Source organism: Cajanus cajan, chromosome 9 (genome assembly GCF_000230855.2).
Source record: "Cajanus cajan strain Asha chromosome 9, NIPB_CcT2T_4, whole genome shotgun sequence".
NCBI lineage: Eukaryota > Viridiplantae > Streptophyta > Magnoliopsida > Fabales > Fabaceae > Cajanus > Cajanus cajan.
Window position 1 is genome coordinate 6,333,524 of NC_138525.1, and position 11,875 is coordinate 6,345,398.

The 11,875-nt window shown below is 27.0% G+C and overlaps 1 protein-coding gene across 1 annotated transcript; it reads right to left on the bottom strand.

Annotated features, from left to right (window-relative positions):
• Window positions 1-720: 720 nt before the first annotated feature.
• Window positions 721-3,742, bottom strand: LOC109795576 (2-oxoglutarate (2OG) and Fe(II)-dependent oxygenase superfamily protein). The gene is made up of 2 exons (XM_020355126.3): window positions 2,900-3,742; window positions 721-1,379 (listed from the first exon to the last, which is right to left on the bottom strand). Exons 1-2 carry the CDS (start codon window positions 3,680-3,682, stop codon window positions 1,071-1,073), a joined length of 1,092 nt encoding a protein of 363 aa, XP_020210715.1. The 5' UTR covers window positions 3,683-3,742; the 3' UTR covers window positions 721-1,070.
• Window positions 3,743-11,875: the final 8,133 nt, after the last annotated feature.

Here is an 11,875-nt window from a genome sequence, read left to right on the forward strand (position 1 = left end):
TTTTAGCATTTACAAAAGTTTCATGCCTAAGCATGAGATTCTTGCTTCTACATAATGGATCGATTTTGACCTGATTTTTATAATGATACTTGCGCATTAGATGTGACACCCACGGAATCTACGTACATTTCAAAACCAAAATCACATTCACATCCGAGATGAAAAAACTATCTCATATAACTTCATTTATTTTGTTTTGTTTTATTTTATTTTATTAAACAGATAGCTTCACTTTAGAGATGAAAGACCATGTCAGTGACGCATGCATGTACAAACATGGGGGTAATCCACGTGCCAACAAGAGATGCATCTTAAGGCCATCTTAACTAAATGCATATTAGTTTTAATTAATTTTGGTAGATTTTTAAAATCTCTTTCACCAAGATTTTAGTTAAAAAAAATTTAAATATAAATAAATTAATCCAAACTTATATTGAAAACACCCTTTCAGGATGAACATCTTAAGTTTTTCCAAAGAACAGAAAAGAAGAAGGAAAAAAAACAAACTGGAATTGCTATCTATCATTCTATTTCTTTAGAGTGATTATGAATCATTTGACACTATATTTTTTCACATTTATAAAATATTCGTGAAAATTTAACTCAAATAAAGATTTTTTATTTAAAAATATTTATTATTTCAGGAATATACAGAAAAATCATTCAACATATACTTTTTATAGTCAATAAAAGTATTTATTATATATATTCAATCAGGAATTGAAGATTCAATAATATTCATTGAAAGAGATAATTGAAGGCCCCGTCTCGTCAATATTTGCATGGCAGAGTTGGACCCCAGATGGCAGAGTAACTGACACAAACATGAATTCTAGATTGAATGATAAAGTAAAAACAATGAGTGACACTGTTCTCTTTTCTAACTTGAAAATCAATCCAATAAATAAATGGAGCATATACACCTCATCATATAGTCCTCATCCAAAATTCAAACCTTACTGGACTATTTAATTAACACCAGCATGAGAAATGATTCATTCTATCACACAAAACACAGAATTATCATGAGGTAGAGTGAGAGACAACCACCAAGTCCAATGTCTTAAGTTCTAAGTAACACGGTACCTATCTAGTGGATCTTTGAATAGGAGACGTTCATGGTAGACTCTCCAAGCGTAGTCTTCAAAATCAAATGAGTTAAACACTCTCTCTTGGCCTTCACCACCACCACCTCCATTATTACTTTCTTCTTCACTCTCTTCCTTTGTTTGGTCCTTATTGGGAAGAAGTGGAGCCACTCTGCTCTCTGTAGGAAGAGTTATCAGCAATGACATTGTTATGCAGCGTGTATCATTTTCTTCTCCCACTGTCGCCACTGGTCTACCCCTCACTTTCTTTAATTTGCCATTGCTCCACACCTGCACAAAATTATTCTCTACATATCAATGCATCATCATCCTTAGGATTAATATATATGATGTGCTCTTAAAAATAAAATATTTTTAAAAATAGTACATGATGCAAAATTGTATAATTAAATAATGAATCTTGTAACAGTGGTATAACATTGTGATTTGAGGCTTTTGCCTCGTCTAATTTTCTGAGTTGAATACAAGTTTTTCTGCTTTAGGCCACATCCCAATGAAAAATGAAGAACAGGTACCACACAACATTATGGCCCGCCTTGCTAAAGATGGGGCCCAACCAACATAAATTATCTGCATGATCAAAATCAGAATTTGCATGCCGATATGCAAGACTGAAAAGAACAACCATTATTTTCTTTGATTATATATATATACGTATCAAAATATTTTAATCTTAACTTCATTATCATTCTTAAAAATCTATACCAAAACAAAAATTTATCATTCTTAAAAATATAAAACAAATAATGTAGAATGACATCACCAACATAACATTCCCTCATTTATCGCGTGACCCAACAACTGAAAAAGGACTCCTTAGTTAAAAAAGAATAAAAGACTCGTTCAGATAATTAACATTGCCTCTGAGCTTAAATCACATGGTCCAAATAAATTGTGCTCAGTTTAGTTTGTCTTTTCAAGCCTTGTTCAAACATCAAATTATACATGCTCGAGGGCAATAGAGTAATTAAAGGTCATAAATAATTCTAAACTAGCAACACAATTACGTGACCCAACCGACAATATCATATGATAATGTAAGCTTTTCCCCCAAACCTGGCCACTAATTAGGAGAAAGAAACGAAAAAAAAAAAACAAGTATTCAACAAAATTAACAAACATCCAAACCATAAAGCAAACAAGCCACAGCCATCGTGTCAGAACAAAAACATTAAACAATTCAAAACATAACCTAAAACAAAAGCTTTAATCATTAATCTACTCCGATATTTACCAGCACTTTACCTTTGTTTTAGGACATCACTTTACTCTTTTAATTTTATATAAAGAAATTATAAGCTTTGATTTTTTTTCTTTTACAAAAAGTATAAGTTTTGATCTTAAACAAGCAAATTTAATACATTTTAATTCTATCGTTAATATCGTTGCTAACTTTGTTGACGTGGCTTACTGTATGGTGGAATATCTTACATTTTAATGTCTATCGCTAATATCTAGCGATTAACTTGTAGAAAAAGTTTATAACAAATATATTTAATAGATCTTTTTAATGTATAATGATCACACTAATGTTAGTATCCACGAGTTTACGATCTTAGACAAATTACTTCAGTTTTCACGATAAAGGTGACTAATAATCTAAAAGTAGTTTTATGCGAGTCAAGTAGAAGATAAGATTCTTTACCTTAAACTTGAAGTCATAAGTTGAAATAATTCTGTGCCTATTAATTCAGACACTCATTTATTTATAATTTTTATATATAAGAATAAGATAAAAAGAATAAAATGCAAAAGAACTAAATTAATAATTAAACAACAATTATGATTACCTGAGCAATGTCACCAACAGTAACCAAAATCGAGTCCACGTGTGGCAGCACAGAAACCCATCCCGAATCAGACAGCATCGAGTATTTCTGATTCCTTATCTGGAACTGCAACCCGACCACAAACGGGTAAAACCCGCCCGATAAATCGGGTTTCGATCCACGAACACACTCCGATACCCACATGAGTGAACGGAACCGGGTCGGGTCATGTCCAAGTGGGTTTTCGAAGCCCAACTCCTTCGTCAACCCATCAACGATCTTCAACCCCAGCTTCTCCAGTTCCAGCGCCAACTCGCGCAGAGAAGCCAGAGCCAACTCGCTCGACTCGGTCCACCGCGCCGAGTCCAACCGGAACGACTCGGCGAGCCCCTCGTCCTCTTCGTCGCCGTAGCCGAGAGGCCAGTTTTTGGGGAATAGCGCCTCCTTCCGGTCGCGAGAGAGGTCGAAGAGCGCCAGCGCTTCCGACTCGGCCGAGTTGGCGAGCCCGGAGGGAACGGAGTGATCGGTGAGTTGCGCGTAGCCGAGTTGCGAGACGCAGGAGAGGACGTCGTCGTTTAGGGAGAGAGAGGGGGGACACGTGGCGGCCGCGGAAGACGGCGAGGCGCAGCGCGTGGGGAGCGAGAGCGTGGGCGGGAGGCGGTGGAGGAGGCGCGAGAGCGCGTCGGCGGCGTCGGAGGTTGACAGGAGGCTATTCGGCTGCGCCGCCGGCGTTGGCGGCGGAGCCGAGGTGGCGCCGCCATAGAGGTTGGGCAAGAGTTGTTGCTTGTGAGTCGAAGAGGCCATTACGTGAGATAATAATAATAATAATAATAATAATGATGATGGTGCGAAAGTTTTTGGGACCCCGTTGCGTTTATATATGTTGGGCTCCTTTTGTTGAGTTCGAGCGTGCGAGTATTGGGGAGAGGACGATTCACACGTGTGAAGTGTGATGACCCATTTCTATTCCATTTTCCACGACTCTATATCGTTTTTCCCTAATTAAATCATTACACATTTCCTTCTTCAACGTGACACAGATTAGTTAACAATGTCGGACTTGGCAGGCAATATAAATGCTCCTATTGGGATATTTTTTTAACACATTTATTGCTCAATGTTGCTTGTGCCAACATTCGTGAAAATAACCATTCATGTTTGCATAACTATTTTTATTTGTAGTATATCTCCTCCTGTAAATACTACGACACTCAAATTAGAAAATAAATATGATATCTCTTCTATGATTAATTAACTTTAAGGTGACACAACAAAAGAAGTTGAGATAGGTCAAGGGTGAAGGACAAAACCAAAAAAAGGTGTAGGGAAGCAAGAGGTTTATTACTACACTACTCATAGGCAAACAAATTCGGTGCTTAGGATTGAATACTAGAGGGGCTGAATTTTTACTTTAACACTAAATATTACAGCCTTCTTTTTTTTTTAGGGGTCGACAACTACACCTGTATACTTATACCTAGTTTCGTCCATGTGAAGGGTAGTCTAGATAAACACTACCTCTATTATTATATATAGGAAACAAATATTTAATTAATTGAAATTAATAAAGATAATTAAATTAGTTAATTTTAATTAATAATGTCTTAATTTGAAAATGCATTTTAAAAATATTAATAAAATATCAAATGGCGTGAGTGGTAGTTATATTTAATGATTACTCATAAATCAATAAATAATGTTTTCAACTAATAAGTAATTTTTTGACTCATTAAAATGATAGATAAAAAATGACACTTTCAAAATTATCAATGAGTCAATGACATATTAGAGATTCTTAAGCCAAGTACCAATTTTGACTTAATATTTAGTAGAAGTTTAATAGTACTTAACTTGATCCAAGAATATACTTGTCAAACTGGGGGTCAATAGAAGTTTATCAAAGAAATTTCACTTCTAGTGTCATCGCATTTCCTTGAGTGTGACTTACATTGTTAGTAGCTCAATAATATATTCACTTCTATGAAAAATTAGTGAGTAGTTTATTAATAGACTTATAATAATTAAGGGTACAAAATAAAATTAGCAATTAATACATTTTATATATATATATATATATATATATATATATAAAAGAGAGATGTTTTTTTTTTAATTAATTAGGACCACAATCAGACTTTCATTTGTTTCTTTCATATAATACTACTTTTGATTATATATAAAACATTATTTTGGTACTAACATAGGTCTACTTTTATATCTATTAATTGATTGATAATTTTTTATATTATTAATTTAGTAAGAGTCTATTAATGAGACATTCACTCATTATTTATGAAAGTGATGCATTTATTTGGTTACTTGCATACTACTATTATAAGTCATGTTTATCGGTTGAAAAACTATTCTTTAGCATCATTAATATTATTATCAGTTATACCATTTAACTCTAGATATATTTTTTTGAATAAAATTTTAAATTAAGGTTTTTTTATTTATAAAAAATACAATGATGACAACAAAATTTAAACTTATAACTACGTGTATGTTATCTCAATTTTAATGATTTTAAATTAAGATATTATTAATTAAAACTAATTAATTTAATTACTTTAATTGATCGTAATGAATTAAGTATTTTTTTTTATACATATACAAATAAAAGTAGCGTTAAATATGAGTATTAAACTAAATACAGTAATATTTTTATATGTATTAAATATATTTGAATATGTGTGTATCAATAATAAATTTAAACATCAATAAATATAAAATGAAAGCAGTATATAAATATATTTACACTGATTAATAAATTCAGTCAAGTCTATAATTCTATTGTTGTTTTTCTTAATCTTTTAACTGTATTTTGATAATTTTTTAAGCCTTCCATCATTTGGTATATACTTTGGTCTCTTTTTAGATGATATATTTCAATTCCTATAAGATAGGGATTGATATGTATACATTATTTACGAATGTGGATTTATTTATATTATTTTTCCGATTTCAAATGTGTAATATATTTTTTAAGGATGTAAGTAAATCTTCATTAATATTACAATTAATTTTTTTTATATGATAAACAAAGTCTTCAATTCAGTTATCTTATATATTAATTTAAGAAGTAAATAAAAATAAATTAAATTAAATGAAAATAAATATTAAATTATATTTAATTATCATTCTCCCGATAAAACCCTCAAAGATAGAAAGTCATTTTTATGCCTCATTGGTGAAGCCACAACTTAGGTGCTTCACCATAGCACATAATTATTATTTTATATAATTAAACTTATCTATTCTAGGTATGATCTTGTAAAAAGGTTAGATGTTAGGTATGCGATGGTGTCTACCAGTCAGTGTTCATAAACTAAGGAGACAAGGAACAGTGGAATGGACAGAGCTTAATTATTCAAGCACAGTGGAATATCTTGATTGAAACCATGGCCATGAGTGTTGAATTCATTACTTTATCTGTGCCAGATTTTGCATAAAATATTAGTGGCAGCCTTCTGCCATTTTGTGAGGAAAGATGCGCCTCTCGTGGTCACGGACACTGGTGGCTCTTCAATTCAGCAGTTGGGAAAAAGCTTAACTGTTTCTTCAACACTTGTCTCACTCAATAATTTAAAGAAATAAATAAATAAAAATATTATATAAAACTATTTTTAATCAACCTAATTTTATTTTAATGATAACAAAAATGCATAAAAATATTAACAAATATATATTTAATAAAAAATGTTGATTCGAGTAATAATTGAATCCACTACTTAAATGAAATCTCGAATTTGAGTTTTATTAATAGAAAATACATAGTTGCACTAGAGTAGATAAATACTTGTAAAAACAAAAGTAAATTAATATTTCATATCAATAAAATATATATTTAAAAATTATTTTAATTAGTGAAAATCAACTTGAATGATTCTATTTTACACCAGAATCCTTTAAAAAAAATTTTGATAAAAGGATTTTTAGAGATTTTTTAAAAAAATTTATCTACTTCAATTTCATATTATCATATTTATTTATAAATTTAATTTAATATTTTTAAAATAAATTATCAATAGATAAAAATAATTTTTTGTCAAAATATAAATTATTTACTTAAATTTAAAATATATTTTATATATGTTTAAATATGATATTTATTTATACATATAATATATTATAAATTTTAATTATATATAATAAACATTTAATTGTGAAACATATATACTAAAATATTTTTGAAGATAGTTTACAAATAATTAGTTACACATACTGGACCTGGTTCTTTAAATTTAAAATAAATATTTTTAAACAGGTATTTTAAAAGAAATAATTTTTTAAGAAACGTGCAAGAGTTATTTCTATAAAAAAATCAAAAAAGATATTTAAAAAAATAGACACGCATATAAAAAATATTTAAAATTTATTTTATTAAAAAACAGTTTTAGAAAAAAAAAAGTTTTAAAAAACAAACTCAATATTAATCAGATAAAAAATTTATATAATCTATACTAATATATAAAGAGTTAATCACCTATACACTGTCAGTAAAAAAATTTTTTACACTGGCAACCAATCATATCTTTTTAATAGTGTCATGTCAGTTGTTTATTTAATAAAATAAAAATAAAATAAAATAATTTAAAAGATATGATTGGTTGCCAGTGTAAAAATTTTTACACTGACAGTGTATGGATGATTAACTCATATATAAAAGAGATACCTTTTTCGGTAATCACCTTGGTCTCCACTTTTTTGGACCATTATACCATTTTATTTTAAAAAATTAGAAAAATATTTTTAATCAAATTTAAAAACTTGAAACTAATCAATCTATACTAATATATAAAGGAAATTTCACTTTCAATAACTACTTTTGATTTTTGTTTTTACATGGACCATTTTTTTTTAATAACCACCTTTTTTATAAGTAACTTCTCATTTTTTATTTATTTATTTTAATATAATACAGGCACGAAGTGTGTTTTTCCTGCTAGTAATTATAAAAGATAAAATATTTAAAAAGTTACATATTATTATTCAATAATATTATTAGAAGTTAAAAAATATTTATTTAAATAGAATTCAATAACATCAAAATATATTAAAAAAATCATTTAATAAAAAATTAATAAATATATTCGAATTATAAATAAATTATTTAAAATTAATTTAATCAATGTAATTTTATTTTATAATAAAAATAATTCATAAAATTATTAAAACATATACATTTAAAAATAGCAAAAATATCTTAATTAATATAGATCATTTTAATTCTAGTTTACCAAAAATTGTTAACATATAATATTAATTGGAAAAATTGAAGTATTAATTACAAAAATAAAATGTTTAAAAAGTTCCATATTATTGCTGTTACAATGTAATTTGTACTCATTAATGATATTTTGTTTGTCTTAATTATACTTGTTTTACTATTGCGTCTCATTTTATAATTGTTTAAAAAGTAAACTTATGTGAGAACAACCTCTTTGCATAACGAAACACAACAAGAAATGAAGGTGTCCAAAAAATTGTATGTTCTTGTTGATTGAAATTTCTGAAAGAACAAATCAATATCATTGAATCATGATTTGTGAAATTTATAGGTCTATTAGATAAGGAAAATGATGCATCCTCTCAAAGAAAACGCCGAAATTTCTTCGGAGTTATTAAAAAATTGATTTAAAATAATAAAATATTAAATTAAATAATTATTTTATAATAAATTTATGGCTAAAACACTAATTTGTTCCCTTATATTAATTGTTTGTTTTAATTTAGTCCCATTTTAATTTTTGGTTTCAATTTGGTCCCAAATTAATTAATTGGTTTTAATTTGGTCCCTTAAAAATTAATTGGTTTCAATTTAGGACTTCCGTCCAAATTATATAAACGAAGTTAACTTTTGCCCACGTGGATGTCACGTAGATACATACCTGGATACCACGTGGATGGATGCCATGTGGATGCCACGTGGATAAATTTTTTTTTAAAAATACCTGGACCCAGAACGGCCCGTTCTGAAACCGGAACGGGCCGTTCTGGTTTCTTTTTTTGTGTAATAATTTTGCATTCAGAACGGCCCGTTCCGAATGCAAAATTAACACACAAAAAGTGAAACCAGAACGGCCCGTTCCGGTTTCAGAACAGGCCGTTCCGGTTTTAACTTTTTTTTTAAAAATATAAATATTAATAATTTTACAAAATATATATTATTAATTATATTTTAATTATGTTGTTATATCTAATAAAATAAATATTTTAATAAAAATAAGTAATTTTAAAATTTTTACCATAAAAAAATATTTTTTAAAATTATTATATTTTTTAATAAAATTAATAAAGAATATCATAACAATACGATTTTAGTTTCTCCCATTAAAAATTAATAATTTTAATATATATATATATATATATTGCGGAAAAATACAATGTATATTTCTCTGATTTGGGAAAAATACAAAAGTGGTATAAATAGAATACAAGGGAATAAATCTGCACACTAATCTATCCCTAAAAATCTGGGAAATAATTCTCCCTATAAATGCTGTATCTAAATAATTAAAGGAGGGGAAATAAAATTGATCTTATTAACATTAAATCTTTACAAATCAGAATTGAATATTCTGATTGATATATGCTGATTTCCAACAGATTCTGATTGATATGTGCTGATATCCAACATATATATATAATGTTTTAAAATTAAACAATTATTTATCTATTCAAATTAACATATGTTATAATTTTTGATATTATATCAATAATATTATTAATATATTTATAGATAAACTAATATACTTTTACAAAAATATAAGTATATTAATTAAAAATATATATCTGATCTTATATATTTATATTTTTGTAAAAATATATTAATATATATTTATCAAATTATTAGTTTATTTATAAATATAGGAAAAATATTATTGATATTAATTTATTAGTAATATTAAAATATTAATAATATATAAATTTTATTTATTTAGTAATAATAAATATATATCATTTGATACATTACAAAAAATTATAATATATGTTAATTTGAATAGATAAATAATTATTTAATTTTAAAACATTATATATATATTAAAATTATTAATTTTTAATGGGAGAAACAAAAATCATACTATTATGATATTCGAGGGACTAAAATTGTTCAATTAAAAATTGAAGGACCAAAATCGCGCAATTGTAATTCTTTAAGCACTAAAATTATGCAATTAAAATCTTGGAGATCACAAAACTGCACAATTGTTTGAGAGATATAAAATGCAATTAAACCAATATTCTTGATTAATTTTATTAAAAAATATAATAATTTTGAAAAATATTTTTTTATGGTAAAAATTTTAAAATTACTTATTTTTATAAAATATAATTATCTTATAAATAGAGTAATAATTTTTTCTTTCTCTTTCTGTTTGAAGAAATATTTAAATATCACTTTATAACTTTTTGCAACTTATTTAAGATTAAAAGAATAAAATGATAAAAATTAATAAAATAAACATAATAAAATAAAATATAAAAAAAATATTAATATATTTATTTTATTAGATATAATAACATAATTAAAATATAATTAATAATATATATTTTATAAATATTAATATTTTATATATAAAAAAAATAAAATAAAACCGGAACGTCCCGTTATGAAACTGGAACGGGCCGTTCTGGTTGCATTTTCGTTGTGTTAATTTTGCACCTGGAACGGGGCGTTCCGGATGCAAAATTAACACACCAAAAGTGCACCCAGAACGGCCCGTTCCAGTTTCAGAACGGGCCGTTCTGGGTCCAGGTGTTTTAAAAAAATTTTGATCCACGTGGCATCCACGTATGCATCTACGTGGCGTCCACGTGGCCAAAAGTTAACACCGTTAAAACAATTTAGACGGAAAGTCCACATTGAAACCAATTAATTAATATGGGACTAAATTGAAACCAATTAATTAGTTTGGGACCAAATTGAGACCAAAAATTAATGAGGGACTAAATTGAAACAAAAAAAGATTATAAGGGACCAAATTAAGTTTTTAGCCTAAATTTATTAAAGTCATCAGAGGGAGGGTCTGCTTCCACCTCCATCCACACTCCCCCGAATCCGTCTCTAAAAATTTTAAAAATTAAATGATGCTAATGGTATATCACCGTGATAAACGAAGTTTGTTAAATTAGTCAATAATAATAAATTTATTATAAATTTATATAATTTTTTCATGAAATACTTTTTTTTTATCAAATCATAAATTACTTATTCAAACTCAAATATAAGTACAAACAAATTTATAGTTTTTTTTTATTTGATAGACAAATATTAGAATAAGTAAGATATATTAGTTGGAAATTAAGACTCACTCACTTCTTATCATTTCAATCTTATATCTTTTTTTCAAAATCATCCGGACCATCTTATAACTTCTAAAATCCATGAAATTTACACCTAAAAATATGCAAATTTTAACTATTTTTATTTTGGTGTAAAAAAATATTTTTATTTTGTTTAATAATATTATCTCTAAAATATTTCTCATTTAATTGAAATTTTATTTTTATTGGCATCTTTTTATTCTTGGTTTCAATTTTTAGTGAGGACTAGGAAAAAATAATTTTTAATTAAAATAGCATATAAGTTAGATAAATTTACTTATAATTAAATCCTGACTCCAGAAAGAGTACTCCTAGCATCAAAGTTGGAAGAAGTATTCCCAACATTAACTATAAAACTCTTACTCTAATAACTACCCCAACATATTTTATCAATATTTTTAGATTGAAAAGCCACTAATTCTTTGGTAAATATTTTTATTTATTTAACATAATATTTTTCGTCATATCTCATTTTCATAAAGTTATAATCGAGTTTTCTAAATTTTTTCCTAATACAACTTATTTGTTAGTTTTTTTTAATAATTTTTATGAACTATTGTTGTTAATTTATTTTATCTTTATAAATTGTGTGTTTTTTTATTTAAGTATTATAAAATTTCTATTTAATCTCTATTTTCAAGAGATATGTAAATACTCAATTTACAAATG